The sequence below is a fragment of the Suricata suricatta genome, chromosome 10 (genome assembly GCF_006229205.1).
Source record: "Suricata suricatta isolate VVHF042 chromosome 10, meerkat_22Aug2017_6uvM2_HiC, whole genome shotgun sequence".
NCBI lineage: Eukaryota > Metazoa > Chordata > Mammalia > Carnivora > Herpestidae > Suricata > Suricata suricatta.
In genome coordinates, this window is record NC_043709.1 from 124,028,081 (window position 1) to 124,046,033 (window position 17,953).

Below are 17,953 nucleotides of genomic sequence, written 5' to 3' on the forward strand. Positions count from 1 at the left end.
CCCGCCGCTGCCGACGCCGGCGTGCAGGTGAGGCCCTGAGGCGGGCGCGACGGCGGGGCGCAGAGGTCACCGCGCCAATGACAGCTACGCGGATGAATGAATGGGAGCGGGCGGCACGTGCGCCGGGGCGGGGGGAACGGGAGGCTGCGCTGCGGTGGGACCCGGGGCTGGATGGGCCCAAGCCCCGCCGGCGGACGTGGAGGGGTGGGCGTGGGAGAGTGGGTGCCGGGCCTCTGCCTGATGTTGGGGCACCCTGCGCGAGACTGCAAAGAGCGGTCCTGGGGACCCAGGCGCTTAGGCGCTTGGGGAAGCAGCGGTGGATGCGGAGCAGGGTCCCAGGGGAAGCGGGGAGGGGGGGAGGGGGGAATAGCCAGGTTGTCTCCTGGAGTGTGGACCGAGTGCAGCCTGGAGACCGACTGCAGCTGTTTCCTTTCGAAATAACACCCCGGGCTTTCGGAGGACAGGTCTTAATTAGGACTTTGGAGCCAAAGGTGCTCTGAGCGCTCAGGATCCAGGGGATCCAGGTGTGCTTGCAATAGGCGGAAAAGGCCTCCTGTAGGGCTGATGCTCAGGGAGGACCGGATTTCAGTGTCCCGGGGAGAGCCTACCTGGACGGGTAGAAGGTCACTGCAAGGAGAAAAGGCCTGAGGATGTCACAAATAGAAAAACGTTGAACTTTGATTTAATGTGACTTCTTGAAGTAGAGTCAGAATCTCAGCACTAACCAGGACTCCTTGACTCTCTGCCCTGCAGCCCTTGGGCCCAGTCACATTTTTCTCCCTTTGCGGCCAGTTTAGCCCCTGTAAATTGACATGTTCTTCGGCTCCATGAGTCTTTCCTGTACTGATTGACTCTCAGCGTGCCATGGGGTAGGCATATTGTTTAGAGAAACGGAGCAAAATCTGTAGACTCACTGTCCTTTTTAGAGACTTCTCCAGTCACATAGTAAGTATGTTTCCCCTTCATCCACAAGGCTCGTTTTGTAAAATTTATTGAATTTAGGATTCTTCTGTTTTAGTTGGCTTTGGGACACTTCATATTCCCATGTACCGTTCAGACACCACTCACCTATGTGAAATATGTAGCATATAAATGTCTACTTTGTACCAAGGTGGATGCATATCACAGCTTATCCAACATGGGCATTTGGAGAGAGCATAGCAGCTGGGCCAGCAGACCAACGAGGGTAAAAAGAGAATATGGGAAAAGAAAGTCTCAGGGCGGGGCGCCTGGGTGGCTCAGTCAGTTAAACGTCCAGCTTCGGCTCAGGTCATGATCTCACGGTTCGTGCGGTCAAACCCCTGCGTTGGCTGTGTGCTGACAGCTAGCTCGGAGCCTGGAGCCTGCTTCAGATTCTGTATCTCCTTCTGTCTCTGACCCTCCCCTGCTTGCGCTGTCTTTCTCTGTCTCTCAACAATTCTAAAAAACATTTAAGAAAAAAAAGTCTTTGCTGGAATCCATTTCACTACTGTCCTAGCCAGACTTCAAATACTTCTCTATCACAGATGAAGGAATTATTTGGAGAGATGTTTGCACCCACCATCTGATAGCACTAGATACTTCTTTTCTTTGACCCTCCTTTTTATTTATTTACTTAAATCCAGTATAATTAACGTACAGCGTTATATTAGTTTCCGGTGTGCAGTGTAGTGATTTGACAATTCTATACCTTACTCAGTGCTCATCAAGAGAAGTGCTCGGCTCGATCATCACCCTTCATCTGTTTCACCCGCCCGCCCCCCATCCACCTGCCTTCTGCTACCCAGCAGTACGCTATAGTTAAGAGCATGTTTGGGGGCACCTGGGTGGCTCAGTCGGTTAAGCCTCCGACTTCGGCTCAGGTCAGATCTCACGTTCGTGGGTTCGAGCCCCACATCAGGCTCTGTGCTGACAGCTAGCTCAGAGTCTGGAACCCGCTTCCAGCTCTGTGTCTCCTTCTCTCTCTGCCCCTCCCCCTCTCGTGCTCTGTCTCTCTCTCTGTATCAAAAATAAAGAAAATATTAAAAAAATTTTTTTAAAAAGAGCGTGTTTTTGGTTTGTCTCTTTTTTACTTTGTTCATTTGTCTTGTTTCTTAAATTCCCCATGAAATCCTTCAGTATTTGTCTTTGACTGACTTATTTCAGTAGAAAGTCAGCATTATACTCTAGCTCCATTCATGTTGTCGCAAGTGGCAAGATTTCATTCTTTTTAACGGATGAGTAATATTCCATTGTATTTGTACCACAGAGTCTTTATCCACTCATCCATCAATGAACACTTGCGTTGCTTCCCTGTTTTGGCTATTGTAAATAATACTGCAGTAAACGTATGGGTGTATACAGTTTCGAATTAGCATTTATTTTTCGTATTCTTTGGGTAAATACTCAGTGATGGAACTGCTGGGTCGTGTGGTGATTCTGTTCAGTTTTTAGAGGAGCCTCTGCTGTCTTCCATGGTGGCCGCACCAGCTTGCATTCCCACCAGGAGTGCACAAGCGTTCCTTTTTCTCCACATCCTCATCAACACTTGTTTCTTGTGTCTTTTATTTATTTTTTATTTTTTTTAAATGTTTTATTTATTTTTGATACAGAGAAAGACAGAGCATGAGAGGGGGAGGGGCAGAGAGAGAAGGAGACACAGAACTGGAAGCAGGCTCCAGGCTCTGAGCTACCTGTCAGCACAGAGCCTGATGCGGGGCTTGAACCCACAGACATGAGATCTGACCTGAGCCAAAGTCGGAGGCTTAACCAACAGAGCCACCCAGGCGCCCCTCTTGTGTCTTTTATTGTAGCCATTCTGACAGGTATGAGGTGATACCTCACTGTGGTTTTGATTTGAATTTCCCTAATAAATAGTGAGGTTGAGCATCTTTTCATGTGTCTACTGGCTGTCTATGTCTTCTTTGGAGAAATGTCTGTTGATGTCTTTTGCCCATTTTTAACGGCTTATCTGTTTTTTTGGTGTTGAGTTGTATGAGTTCTTTATGCATTGTGAATACAAACCCCTTATCGTATATATGATTTGCAAATATCTTCTCCCGCCTAGTAGGTTGTCTCTTTTGTTATTTCCTTTGCTGTGCAGAAGCTTTTTCTTTTGATATAGTTCTGACGCACTTTTTTTTGATGACATGCCCCCAGGGTAATTGAGCAACCGTCTTTCTCACAGAAGGGTGCCTTCCTGGCAAGCACATGTTCAGTGTCTTTCACGTCTGCCTTAATGACCACAGGGAGGGACTGCATTGATGATGCCAATACCATATATTTCTGATTCGTGTGTCAGTGGTATTGCATTTACATCAATACATTAGCCTTCCGATGCTGCCTCAGGCATGTGAGTTTGGTTAGTTCAAGTCTCTTAGGGCCTGATAGCCTTTGGGGACAAAGAGCAATAATAGTAAAGCCACATCTGCCCTCAGACTCAGTTCCACTTCATGACAAGTGTACCTTCTCCCAACTCCTCCACTGGTAGCATTAACAAATCTTGTAGGGGCACCTGGGCGGCTCAGTTGGTTAAGCGTCAGACTCTTGATTTCAGCTCCTGTCATGATCTCACAGTTGTGAGATTGAGCTCTGCTTAGGGCTCCTTGTTTAGGCTGCATATAGGATTCCCTCTCCCTCTGCGCCTCCCACTCGTGCTTGCTGTCGCTGTCTCTCTCTCTCTGTCTCTCTTTCTCTGTCTGTCTGTCTCTCTCCCTCTCCCTCTCCCTCTCTCTCGTTAAATAAATAACAAATCTAGTGGTAGGATAAAAACCAGTGTACATTTGTTACTGTCAAATCACTGGTCAGTATGTTTTTGATTGTTACTCAGCACTTTTTTTTTTTTTTTAAGTGAATTCATGGGAGGCCAGGTTGGCTTTCAGGGGCGAGTATGTGATGGAAAGGGAGGGAACGATATGGAATTGGAAAACAGCCGTTACCATTGCCGGCAGCAGCATGCCACTTGGCACGGCTCTGGTCTCACAACCACCTCGTAATACTTTACTGCTCTTCTGAGCGCCTCTAGCCTTACTTTGGAAAACGCTGGTCCATGTTAAAGCAGAAGATACCTTGACTGAGTAGACGTTAAATACTGTAGATTTTATAAATCTGCAGAGACTATATTAAATGCATCCATGCTAGGAGCCGAGCTAAGAGCCTTACACAACTTCTCCAAATTAATTGCAGCATCTCAAGGTAACATGGCCAGGAAAGGTTGGGGTTTGAACCGAGATCCGTCTTCCAAAGACCATGGGCTTAATAACTGTTAGGCTGCCTAGTGGTTCAGAGCACTCCGGATTAGCCATGCAATTTTAACTCTTCACCTCAGGTTAGATTAGGTCTCAAACTGAGTATTATAATGAAATACCGAATTTGTATGAATTAATTACGAAGGCTAAAAGAAGTAGATTAAATGTCCTATAATGGTAAAATTAAAAGAGAGAATTATCACCTCGCTTTCTTGGGACATCATAAATGTTCTTATTGGTTTAATGAATGTATAATGCTATAGTGGAAAGACTAGAACTCAGCCAGTTTTCCTTGGTGACTATCTGCCTGGCAAAGTCAACCTTTAATTGTCATTTTGATATGTGTAAAGCAATATGTGTTCACTAGAGAAAAGTCATAAAATATAAAACCAAAAAAAGGAATAAAACAAAAAACTCCCACAATCCAATTTATTTAGAAATAACTGTTTTTAATGCCCTGGTGTATATACTTTTAAACCCTGTCGCGTATCTTATTTGTGCATGCAGGTATGTAAAAACTTTTGTTGCGGTCACGTAACACATACAGTTTTGTAGATGCATTTTCCTCTCGCTATATTGTTAACATCTGTATTTCGGTTTTTCAGGGTTGACTTTTCTGAACTTCAAGTTCCCCAGCCATATGAAAGCAAGTTGTGAGGGTCAAATAGTGTAAAAGCACATTGTAAGGCTTTGTTACAAATAGAGAGGATTAGTTTTATTTTTCTTGTGCTAAATTTGTCCATTTTGTCAAAATAGGTACTTCAAATACAGAGCCCTTACCACATTAGTAAACTAGTGATTTTTTTTTTTTTAAGTACACTCTACGCCCAAGTTGTGGCTCGAACTCACGACTCCTGAGACCAAGAGTCACATGTTCTATTGACCGAGCCAGCCAGGCACCTCAGTATATTAGTAATTTTTGAAATGACTGTGTCCCTGAATTCTTTAGGATTGACAGTTTATATCTTGGGTCCTGCATGCTGTCACATCTCCTGGCCCATAACAGCGCTCAGTAATCACTGGGACTAATACTTGTTGTCACCACCTCTAAATCTTTTCGTTGTCTTCTGTCCTTGATCTTTAGTTAATATTTTCAAAACGTGCCACTGAACTTGTTTTTTAACATTGTTGATCAAGAAGTTCCATTTCCAGGCATGTTTGGGAAAAATAACTTAAAAATAGATACTGTTCATGTATCAATGGAAATTTCTTTCCTCAACATTGAAATCTTTTTCCCTTTTACCATCCAGGCTGATGCTTGGGGGAGCTTGATTATTCTTTGTTTTAAATTGGTTTGAGAATATAAAATCTTTCCTAATCTCTGACCAATCTTAGTTAAGTGGAAGGAAATTGTTTTAAAACTACTTTTCAGGTGTGGAAGGATATATAGGAACATGGAAACTAGCTTTCTTTGGAGAAAGGGACAAATTATAGATGTGTTCTTATATATTCCATAATGACAAATACTGCTTTTGTAATCAGGAAATTTTATTATCATTTTTCTAAAGTTTATAATCTACCTACAAAAGGGACAACTAAAAGATAAAGACTATCTTCATATTGATCTGTGGAAGTTTTATTTGTCTGGCATTATAAACAATTTTTGCATGAATATTCTTACAAGTTTGTTAATACTTTTATTTTATAGATGCCCTACTTTAATCTTGTGAAGACTTTAACATCTGCTTTTTCAAATAGGTATAGTATGTCACGGTAAGTTTAAAATCTGTGTCACAACCACTAAAATTATTAGCCATATTGCCAGTAAATTTCTGTTCTAAACTGGGGGGGGGGGGGCTACTCCAACAAACTGAATATTTTGTTTCACTACATGCCGCAGTATCTGCTCTGTGCGACCTCTGCCTTTAAAAAAAAATGGAAGTATTATAAAATTTAAACTCAGAACACAAAAAGTCAGATTAGTATTTGATTTTGTGGGTTCTCAAGATCCTGATTATAAAAATAAACGATTGATGTGTTGTTGAGCAAGAACAGCACTCTTTGTGTTGTTCTCAAGTATCATGACCATCGGCAGTCATGCTCAATTTCCACCAAGTATATGCATATGAATGTGTGTATACAGTTCTCACTTCAAAATAAAATTACATCGCTTACTAGGAGAGTGCTCAACCTTCCGTTGTGTGCGCTTGTGCTTGCTCCAGGTTCCATCACACCACGTCGGCCGCGGGCTGTTGTAGTAAAACACGGAGTGGTGAGAAATACACCGACCCTTTCAAACTCGGCTGGAGAGACTTGAAGGGTCTATATGAAGACATTAGAAAGGTAAGGCAGTTTTCACGGTGCTGTCAGCGACGTTGATTTCTTAGAATTGTGTACGTTGGCATTGTGAACTTGATTCACGGGTGTCAAGTTCCAAATGCTTCCTAAGTGACATGGGGGGGCAGTATGGACAGTGCAGTACATGTCACCATTTGGAATGGCGTTATCAGAGTTGGGGCACTGAAAACACTGGTACGGGCAGCGCATCCTTACCTTCCCCTGTTCCTTCACCCGCTGCAGGCATCTTGAAGGGCTTGAAAATCAGTGCCAGACTGCCCCTAAATGGGGCTTTATCCATTAAATGCTTTTATCCCCAATACTTTTGGTGGATTCTCAGATAACTGTCCAGAAATATTCATGTGCCTTCATCAACTTCCTTCCCTTTTAAGGTTCTCTGCTTTCCTCCTCAAACCCGTACCCCACTCTCCTGTTCTCATAGCAGCGGCCACTTCCTATGTGATAGACCAAGGGGAGGCCTTGAGGAGTCACCCTCGGGGCGCCTAATTTGTTACCATTTACAAACCCATCTGCAGGCTTTCTTCCCACCTCGGTGAAGTGCATGTTCCCTCCCTTTCCAGGAGCCCCTTCCTTCCAGCGTAGTTTCGTGCCCTTTGCCTCCTCAGTGCCTTCGGAACTAGTCCCGCAGAATCGCCTGTTCCCTCTTTTCTCTGCAGGCTCTTCCGCCTCACCTCTCACAGCCAGTGTCGGCGCTTCCAGTGCGTTCATCCTTTAAAGGGCCGTCCCTCGAGCCCGCGTTCGCCCTTCCCCTCCAGGACGGTGTTCCCTGCCTCTTTCTTTTGGCCCCTTCAGGTTTCTCCAGCATCCCATGCACCTCCCTTTCCAGGCTCTCCTCGGAAACTGCCTTGCCAGCTCATGGCTTCTGTAGCACCTTCCTCTAAATCCAGTGGACATTTGGTTTTTATCTCCCTTGACTCTTGAACATTGGACCCTGCTGACCACTCCCAACTATGTGGAACACTTCCCAAATAGTGTGCTCCAGATTGAATCATCTCTCTCAAAACCACACATCTAACTACTCCCTGGTCAGCTTCATGGAGCGTCCAGGACTGTCTCAAATATAACCTCTCTGAAACTCTACTTTCCTCTCCTAATTGTTTTTTCTCGTTTTTCCGAATCATTGAAGCTACCACCTGGGAACCCCAGGCAGGACGCTGGAATTGTTCCTCTTCTCCTTCCACATCCTCCTTGTCTGTTTCTTGCCTTCCGTCCTCACAGGCTGGGCCAGGCCGCATCCACTTCCATGGCCGTGTCCCCGTTGCTCTCCGGGCTCTCACCCCAGCCAGCAGAGCCCGCTTCGTGCTCCCAGAGGAGCAGCACCCATCGCACGGTGTGTTGTGATCATGGTTGTACCCCTCCCCCTCTAGACTGAGCTCCTTGTAGGACTCATTTTACTTTGTAATCTCTGCATTTATTACCGTGTTTGGTACTAAAGTCGAAATTTTAGTGAGTTAGAGCCTGGCCTGCTGCACTGTGTTCGCTTGAGCCTGGCTCAGGGCCCTCTGGGTCCGTTCTTAGCTCCCATCGCTCTGGGGACATGAGCCGTGGTTCATCCTAGGGAGTCCTCGAGAGACAGAGACCGTCAACGCATGTCCGTTGCCTGGAAGGCTCTCCCTCCTCTTCACAAACCAAAATCCTTCTTACTCTTTAATCCCAGGTCACAGCTTATATCCGCCATTAAAAAGCTGGTTTTCTAGCCCACGCTGATTTTGAACTTGTTTGCATTTGATTAAATTCACTACAGTTATTTTTTTTTAGACTCCTTTAAATCTTCATATATTTTTGAGAGAGAGGAAGAGACATAGTACACACAGGGGAGGGACAGAGAGAGACAGAGAGAGAGAGAAAGACACCAAATCCAAAGCAGGCTCCAGGCTCTGAGCTGTCAGCACAGAATCGGATGCGGGGCTCAAACTCACAAACTTCAAGTTCATGACTTGAGCCGAAGTCAGACGATTAATCAGCTGAGCTCCCCAGGCTCCCCTTACTACATTTGAGTTCATTGTGTCATCGCCCAAGTTACCACTCTGAACATTTTATATTTTAAAAAATTTTATCTCCTCAACTCAGCTGTAAGCTCCTCACAGTCAGTCAAACTGTGTCTGAAACTTCCCGTGTGAACCTTTGACCCGTCTGGCTGAGTCAGGCCTCCTAATCCCTGCTCTCCCTGGCTGCCATCTTGTCTTCCGCCCGCGACACAGCTTTGCCTCCACACCGCAGACACTCCCTTAACACCTGCTTCGTTGGCTCCCACACTCCGTCTTTGTCCTCTCTGCTTCACCTTCCAAGCTGCTACCAGCCCCTGTTCCTTTCTCCATCCAGGTTTCACTGGCCCAGAGTCCCTGGGCCGCCTGGAACTTTCCTGCTCATCCTCTGGGCAGGTGGCACTGCTCGCCCTTGCCCTTAGGCCACCCAGGCGGGCCAGGCGTTGCATGTGGCCCAGCTGCAGGGCAGCTAGGTTTGTGACCGTACAGTGTTGGAACCTTTTCCAACTAAGTGTTCAATTTCTCAAGTGAAATGAGTACACCAAGTGCAAGTGAGGCCACTGAAATCAAATCAGGGCTTTCTAAAAGAAATCGTGTTGACTTTTCATGCCATCATGATGCCATATTGACACAGAAACTTGATTCCAGGAACTAGTCATCTCTACAGCCGAACTTAAGGAGATGTCTGAATACTACTTCGATGGAAAAGGAAAAGCCTTTCGACCAATTATTGTGGTGCTAATGGCCCGGGCGTGTAATATCCATCATAATAACTCCCGGTGAGTTACTGCTTTCACTTCCCTGGTGTTCTTTGTATATTGCCAAGTCTTCCTTCCCAAGCTTGCCACTTAGTTCACTGTTGAACAGGTGGCATTTATCTAAGAATCCACTTGGTGGTGAGTAGTTTGACTTTGAGTCCCCAGGGTCCCCTGGTCTGGGCATCTTCCATGGCCACACTTTAATGTCCTCTGAGAACAACTTAAGCGCAAGTGACCATTTTGCAAAGAATTTTAAAAGCCAAATTTGGTTTTCCTGCTCCGAAGTAGAGAGAAGCAGGGTGTGTGCGTACTTGTGATCATAATATGCACAGAGCAGTTAGTCCAAAGGTTATCGTTATAAAGTCATGAGCCACGCCCACTGTGCTTCGAGTCTGGGCACCCACCACACCCGCTAACAGCCTGCTTTCCCGTGACCTTCGGGAAATCTGCCAAAGACAAATCCTGGAAGAAGGCATTTTGACTGTTGGTCCTCAGCTCTTGTGTTTCAAACATACATAAAATGGCTAAACATCAAAACCACTGTAATCAAGGAAACCTTGAAAGGAAAAAGGATTGGTCCATCCCCAAGGCAGCCATCTTTGCAGTTCCCGCCTCGCCTCCACTCTTGTACCCAGTCAGCATACTATGCAGGTAGGATTGCGTTCCGCCTTGTTCACTCCCAGCTGTGTCTTCACTCTTTACCACGTTGCTGGAGCGTCTTCGGGGTTATTTTTACACCGTGTGATGGACTGATGGAAATTCCAGTGCTCCATAATGTGCTCGTCCGTTTCCCCAGGGCTGGGCATCTGTATGATACCCCCCTCCCAGTAGGTCGTGCTGAGGAATGCCTCAGGAGGGTCCCATGTTGCCTCTTGGCAGCCGCTCCCCTCAGCCCACGTTGGCCCTTTGTTCCTGCTGCTGTGCATCCAGAGCAACACGCCGCCTCAGGGTGCCTCCCGCCCGCCCCGAGACTCCTGAGTGCTCACAGCGCGGTTCCAACAGAGACCTTTGGCAGTGGGCCTTTCTCCAGCCTCGCGGCCACTGCCGCTTCACCTGGGAGGCAGAGCAGCAGAAATGAACCAAATCTGAATACAACTCACACGACCTAGAGCAGGGCTTCTCGGCCTTGACACCACTGACGCTTGGGGCCAGATCATTCTTTGTGTGGGGGTCGTCGTCCTGTGTATTATAGATATGTAGCAGTGTCCCTGGCCTCCACCCACGAGAAGCCAGTCACACCTCTGGCCAAGTGTCCCCCAGAGACCAAAATCATCCCTGGTTGAGAACCACTGGACTAGAGATCGTGTGTGTTTTATATTTTTATTTCTCAGATTCATACATAACACGATCTGTTATCCCCAGAGATGACCTGGGAAGGAAAACAATTCTGCATCACTCTGACTCCTCTCCAGCTCTCCCCACGGTTGCAGGTTTCTTCAGTTTGCTTTACTGCAACTAAAACCGTTAGTTACAGAGGACGTGGGAGGATATAACACAACAAAGGTATTGCTAGTTTAAAAAGTAAGTTCAAGGAGCGCCTGGCTGGCTTGGTCAGTAGAGAGCAAGTGACTCTTGATTTCAGGGATGTGAGTTCGAGCCCCATGTTGCGGGTAGTGTTGACTTAAATAAAATAAAAAGTAAATTCACCACTGTCCTCTCCAGGGTATTGTGGCTCTGGCCTTACTCTCCCATAAGTGGTGGGAGCAGGGCTCACCAAAGACACAGTGCAGAGGCAGCGCCTGGCATTGGGGTGAGAGGTACAGTGGTGGCGTGCGTTGGAGTGCTGCGGTTTCCCACAGTATCCAACGTCTTGAGAACACTTGCTTCCCAAAAGCCCATATGAATCAGGCTCATACTTAGCTAAATATCCAGCTGTTAACCTCCGTGACTCTTCAAGCAAGCAGACGTGTCGGGGGCGGGGAGCTTCTGAAGACCTGAGCCATTTCTGGTTCTGCTTGCCAAGAAAGATCTAGAACAGCATTGACCAAAGGTAGCTATAGACTCAGGGCTTGTTTGTAGAGAGTGCTACAAGGCGTCCCCAAGCCTGGGTAGCACTGGAGCCCATTCCCGCACTCCATCTGCTTGCTGGCCGGCGATGGGAGGATTGAGAGACCCTTGCTTTATTGTTGGCAATCAAAGTTTACTGGCCTCTCTGCGGCTTAGCAGACATTATCTTCTTGCTTGTGAAATGTGTATTACATAGGTAACTAGTAATCTTGGTGAGGGTTTTAGAAAACCAATTGAAACAGATACCTAAGAAATAGTGGGGGGAGGGGCACCTGGGTGGCTCAGTCGGATAAGCCTCCAACTCTTGATTTTTGCTCAGGTCCTAATCACATGGTTCATTGGATTGAACCCTGAGTCAGGCTCTGCACTGACAGTGCAGAACCTGCTCAGGATTCTCTCTCTGCTCTCGCTCTTGCTCTCTGCCCCTCCCCTGCTTACACATATACTCTGTTTCTCTCAAAATAAACAAACATTTTAAAAAAAATAGCAAAGGGGAAAACTACCTCTTATTGATTTTTCCTCTTTCCTTTATTAAGCTTTTCAGTTATCCATTAAATATTCCTTGCTAGATTACCGGGACATCTTAACTTGGGATCCGTGGGAGTACGGAGGTCTCTGAGTCCCTTAGAATGGTATGCAAAGTTTTTTATGTATTTGCATTTTTCTGGGGAGGGGTATCTGAAGCTTATAGTGTATTCTCAAGAGGTAATATGGGCCTGAAGAGCTTAAGTCTCAATCTTTACATTTCCTGCCCGTATCCTAATAACTACAGTACCTGGGCTGGTAAAGTAGGAATGCACAACAGATGACTCAGACTTGAAAGGTCCAGGAGCAGCTGGAGTGGGTCTGAAATGCACACCTAGATCCTTCTTAGTGAGGGACTCAGTGCCGAGCAGGTCTCCTCGACACACAACATTCCATTCTCAGCCTCTTCAAGAGCATGTGAGCAGCAGAAAAATCCTCTTGCTGGAGGCCATGAAGTTCTCAGGCCAGCCCACATTCAGGGACTGAGAGGGAGGTGAGGGGCCATCCTGGCTCCAGAGCCCGCAGTGGGTGGGCCCGTGTTGCAGAAACGTCTGCTCTGCAGAGAAGCCTGTTTCCTCCTCTCCCCCTCACAGCTGTTGACTCCGAAGGCCCCGCTGCACAGACGTGCATCCTGTCCTTTACACTTCAGCGTCTGCTTCCCAGAGAACCGGCCTGCCACAGAGTTCAGCAGACTAACTGTAGGTCCGGACTTAGTTTATCAAAGAAACTGGATCAAAAGTGAGCTTTCTGGTACATAGATTTCTGTAAGATCACTCCACTCACTGGTACAGCACAGCGGTGGTGTCTCATCTTTCTCAAGCCAAACCCCCCGCTCGGCAGCCTCGTTGAAGGGATCTACTCCTGTCATCGATCTTGGCACCTCCACTCTTGGGTGGAAATCTTCCAGCACTGGAAGTGGCTGTCACTGCCAGCGATCGGGGTGACAGGACTGCTCACGTTGAATCGGGCATGTGTATATCTGTCTTGATTGTGCAGATCATCAAGTGGCACTGAATCCCACTGGTCCATTTTATAAAGCCAGACCTGTGATTAGATGGTGCAGATTATAAGAGGCCATTTTTCGTTAGTTTCTATGTCAAGGGTCCAGGTATGATAAAAATCTTATATTCAGAGGAGGTGACTTTTATAATTCTAATAGAGACATGGGAAATTCCAGAAACCTACCCTGGGAAAAATACAAAACCGGCCTTACAGCACCATCTCACTCTAAGCCCCTCACAGATTCCAGCTGCAGAATGAGAGATCCTGGTTAGGCCAAAGGCATTGCTTTTAAAGTTGTTGAAGTCTGTCAGTGCACAAAACGACGCTTAGCGAAAGGTGGCTCTGCGGGCATCCACAGATCTGAGGCCAAGAACTTCTGTGCAAGAGCTACATGAGGCAGTATACTGCTCGTCCTGGAATAGAAGTTCTATTTTACCTTGACCAGTGTGACTAGATGATTACATGTGAGAAGCAACAGCACATCGTGTACTGTTCCAGTGCTGTTCTCGGAGTTTTGCTTGGAGGCCAGGCTTCTCTGTGAAAGAGCACAGGAAAATATATACAGGAATCTGCAGAAACTTGGTGTAGTAGCCAATCAGCATGAATCGTCAGATTTGGGCACATCTGAGTGAAAACGGGTCACTCTGAAGGTGGGACCCTGTGCCAGAGTCACAGGAAGAGAAGCCTTCATCTTCAGATTTGGGCTCTAGACCATGTATCTCATCTAGAAGGAGAACAGGTCGTGAGCCAGGAGGACACTCAGATGAATTACCTGGTGAACGACAAAGCGCCGCAGATCTGCTAGTGTCCCTTTCCTTTGACGAAGGCCCTGCCCTGTGTGCAGTAAGGGAAATCCGTTGTGAAAGAGGCAGTAGCAGTGAACGAACGGGGCTTCCAACCTAGATCCTGATGCTGGTGTAAGTGAACGTTCAGGTGACCAGGTGGATCAAGATTCAGTTTCAGATCAGTTTCGTGTAGCATTTAGAGTTGAGTCTCTCAGGTCAGACGATGATAGCTCTAATGAGCATGTGTGAGAACTATCAGATGAAGATGATGAGGTGTATCGCGTCACTACATCAGGCAGGTGAGAGTGCTACAGATTGATCTGAAGAAGATCCTGAGCTCTCCCTAGCTGACTGCTGGACGTGAACTTGATGCAATGAAGGGCGTCCTCCCCTCCCACCTCATTGCAGCAGATGTCGGGCCCTTGATGAGAACTGGCTTCGTGAAGGTAAAGGGGAAAATGGCTACAAAAGCCAAAGTAGAAAATTCAATGCAAGGAATAGAGGGCTTTGATGTCCCTGATTGTAAAACAACTAGAGTGAAGGATTCCAGAGAATCCTCTGCTGAGGAAAATGAAGAGAAAATCACACAAGACTCCCAGTCCCAAGAAAGTGAAGGGATATATATGCAAGCAGGGGTGAGGAGCCCAGGAAGAGAGAGAACCTCAAGGGGTCCCCATGCTCAGCATGGAGCCAGGCACTGGGCTTGATCCCACGACCCCGGGATTATGACCTGAGATGAAATCTAGAGTTGGGCACTGAAACAACTGAGTCACCCAGGCACTCCAGTTCACTTTCATTTTAATGATTGACTAGCGTGTAGACATCTGTTGGCTTATGGAGAGACAGCCGTAAGTTGTGGCATCCTGTCGTGAAAAGTTTGTAGTTGTACTTGCTGGTTGTTCAGGTTATGAATCGGGGTTCAATTTAGTCTTCACAAAACAGTGTTTCTTCGGCTTAAAAATAATACCAACTGTTTAAAGGTTTGTGGCCATATTGTGTGTCATGTAACCAGCTTTCAATTATATACGGTAGGGAATTTTTGGCATTTATAAATACTGCATTAAAAAAGTAAATACGTAGAAGCAGCAGCACATGAGGTGCTCAGGATATGTTTAGTTATAAAATGGACTGTTAACAAGAATTAATAAAAAGCAACAAAATTTCTTAATGTTTATTAGGGAGAGAGAGAGACTGTGCACACACATGCGAGCAGGGGAGGGGCAGAGAGAGACTGTGTGCACACACATGCGAGCAGGGGAGGGGCAGAGAGAGACAGGGACAGAGGATCCAAAGTGGGCTCCGTACTGACAGCAGTGAGCCCAGGGTGGGGCTTGAACTAAAGAACCGTGAGATCATGACTTGAGCCAAAGTCAGACGCTCAACCAACTGAATCACCCAGGCACCCCATTAGAGAAATTTTTTTTTTAATATCTTAAGGGGCACCTGGGTGGCTCAGTCAGTTGAGCCTCTAACTCTTGCTTTCAGCTCAGATCATGATCTCAGGGTTGTGGGATTGAGCCCTGCATCAGCTGAGCATAAAGCCTACTTAAGATTCTCTCTCCCTCTGTCCCTCTCCCCTGCTCGTGCACACTCTCTCTAGAATTTAAAAGCAAAAACAAAAAAAAAAACAAACAATGAAAAGGATCTTAAGGTAGAGTCTATAATATAGGATACCTACTGAGGTGGAGGAGATTTTGATAATCACACAGTCCTCCATTTCATTGGTGAAGTCAAGCTCAAGCATAAGGAGAACATTATAAGAGCAAGAGGCCTCTAGGGCTTTTAAACACATGCACCCTCTTCAGGCACCCACCACACCAGGGTGATTTCATCACTGAAGGAATCAATGATGTTTTGATTCGCCGTGCCCAGTCTGGAAAAGAAAACAATGCTGAGTTAATTCTGTAGCGCCCAGAATATGTGGAAAAAGTGCAAAGCCAGCCTGGATAAGTTGTCAGCCTAGGACATCATCCTGCTGGATTGCTCTCCTCACCTCCAAAGATCCTGAAACTTCTGCAGTGCTTCTTTGGTGGCGAGAAAATAAACCACATGAACCCTGCATCATTAGCGATGCAGCTTTGCAGGCATCTGTTCTCTCTGGAGATAAATACCAGGAGCTGCTGCTCTTGGACGTCAGTTCTTTTCTCTTTATGTCAGAACTGCTCCTGAATTCCTGACTCATGATCAAGCTTAAAACTGTGTTCTCAACCACAAGAAACAGACTCCACTGAGTCTGGTGTGCTTGTTGGGGTTTATGAAGGCGGATAGCCAGTGACCAAGGACAGTGACCTGCTAATTCAGGCATCCCTCCTGTGCTCTGCGGTCCTTTAGATGGAAGGCACCTTTGGTGTTCATGCCAGTAGGATCCTCAACATGCCTGTAAGGATACAGGAAAAGGGAACAAGATTACAGAGGCCAGCAAGCAGAAAAATGACACCAAGCGCGACAGGCAGAGAGTGAGAGATGGTCAGGACCCCCACGGTCCCACTCATTCTACCTGACGGCTGCAGTGGAAGATGAGACACTTCAGTGTAGTGTCAGTAATGAGGACAGAAGGAGATTTGAGATTGGTTTAGAGAAAGCACGTAATTTGGAGAATCAGAGGCTGGTTTAGGTAAGAAACCATTAGGCTGGAGTCACCTGGGTGGTTTAGCCAGTTAAGCTTCTGACTTCTGCTCAGGTCATGATCTCACAGTTCGTGGGTTCAAGCCCCACCACGGGCACTGTGCTGACAGCTCAGAGCCTGGAGCCTGTTTCTGATTCTGTGTGTGTCTCTTTCTCTGCCCCTCCCCTACTCATGCTCTGTCTCTCAAAAGTAAACATTAGGAAAAAAGAAACTTTTAATAAAAAAGAACCCATTTGGCTGAAAAATGGCTGCACCAAAGGTATGCACCTCCTCATACTTGGAGCCTGTGTTAAATCATGTAGCAAGAAAGGGTCTTCGCAGAAGCAATTTAGTTAAGAATCTTGAAGTGGGGAGATTATCCAAGATTATCTGATGTGCCTTATGTACAGTCACGTTTCTCCCTGTAAGAGGAAAGCAGAGAGAACTTTGCACACAGAAGAGTGGGCGGTGTGAAGGTGGAGCAGAGACATTGAAGGATGTCTACTTGGGAGATTGAAGTCCCAGGGCCATAAACCCAAGCCTGCAGGCAGCGGCCCGTGGCTGGAGAGGGTGGAGGGGTGCTCTGTGGAACTGTGTTCAGGCCTCCAGAACTATGAGACAGTTTCTATTGATTTAATCCACCAAGTTTGGGGGCGCCTGGGTGGCTTAGTTGATTAAGTGTCCAGCTCTTGATTTTGGCTCAGGTCATGATCTCAAGTGAGATCATGGGCCCCACATCAGGCTCTGTGCTGGCAGTGCGGAGCCTGCTTGGGATTCATTCTCTCTCTCCCTCTCCCTCCCTCTCTCTCTCTCTCTCTCTCTCTCTCTCTCTCTCTCTCTGCCCCTCTTGTGCACTCTCTCTCTCTCTCTCAAAATAAATAAACTTAAAAAAACCCCACCCAGGTTTGCAGTAGTGTGTCACAGGAGCCACAGGAGACTCACACTGGCTCCATCATTACATCGTGTCACATCAGTGCAGGGAGGGGCTCTCTCTCCTTCTGGAGATGCCCCTTCGGAGTCCACCAGTTCTTTTTTTTTTTTTTAATAGTTTATTGCCAAGTTGGTTTCCATATAACACCCAGTGCTCTTCCCTGCAAGTGCCCTCCAACATGACCATCACCCCCCTTCCCCCTCCCTCTTCAGCCCTCAGTTTGTTTTCAGTATGCAAAAGTCTCTCATCATTTGCCTCCCTCCCTCTCCCTAACTTTTTCCCCTGCTTCCCATGGTCCCCTATTAGGTTTCTCATGTTAGACCTACGGGTGAAAACATATGGTATCTGTCCTTCTCTGCCTGATGTATTTTGCTTAGCATGACACCCTCGAGTTCCATCCACTTTGCTACAAATGGCCAGATTTCATTCTTTCTCATTGCCATGTAGTATTCCACTGTATATATACCACATCTTCTTGATCCATTCATCTGTTGATGGACATTTAGGCTCTTTCCATGATTTGGCTATTGTTGACAGTGCCGCTATGAACTTTGGGGTACACGTGCCCCTATGCGTCAGCACTTCTGTATCCCTTGGCTAGGTCCCCAGCAGTGCTATTGCTGGGTCATAGGGGAGTTCTATTGATAGTTTTTTGAGGAACCTCCACACTTTTCCAGAGTGACCACCAGTTTACATTCCCACCAACAGTGTAGGAGGGTGCCCGTTTCTCCACATCCTCGCCAGCATCTATAGTCTCTTGATTTGTTCATTTTAGCCACTCTGACTGGTGTGAGGTGGTATCTCAGTGTGGTTTTGATTTGTGTTTCCCTGATGATGAGTGATGCTGAGCAC

The 17,953-nt window shown here is 46.6% G+C and overlaps 1 protein-coding gene across 1 annotated transcript in view; it reads left to right on the forward strand.

Annotated features, from left to right (window-relative positions):
- Positions 1–6: 6 nt before the first annotated feature.
- Positions 7–17,953, forward strand: part of PDSS1 (decaprenyl diphosphate synthase subunit 1) — a 45,411-nt gene continuing 27,464 nt past the window's right edge. The window contains exons 1-8 of the mRNA XM_029955585.1: positions 7–27; positions 5,854–5,918; positions 6,368–6,488; positions 9,137–9,267; positions 10,439–10,524; positions 12,372–12,516; positions 13,431–13,623; positions 13,913–14,200. Of these exons, the coding sequence (XP_029811445.1) occupies positions 5,854–5,918; positions 6,368–6,488; positions 9,137–9,267; positions 10,439–10,524; positions 12,372–12,516; positions 13,431–13,623; positions 13,913–14,200 (1,029 nt within the window). The 5' untranslated portion in view covers positions 7–27. The remainder of the gene's footprint in view (positions 28–5,853; positions 5,919–6,367; positions 6,489–9,136; positions 9,268–10,438; positions 10,525–12,371; positions 12,517–13,430; positions 13,624–13,912; positions 14,201–17,953) is intronic.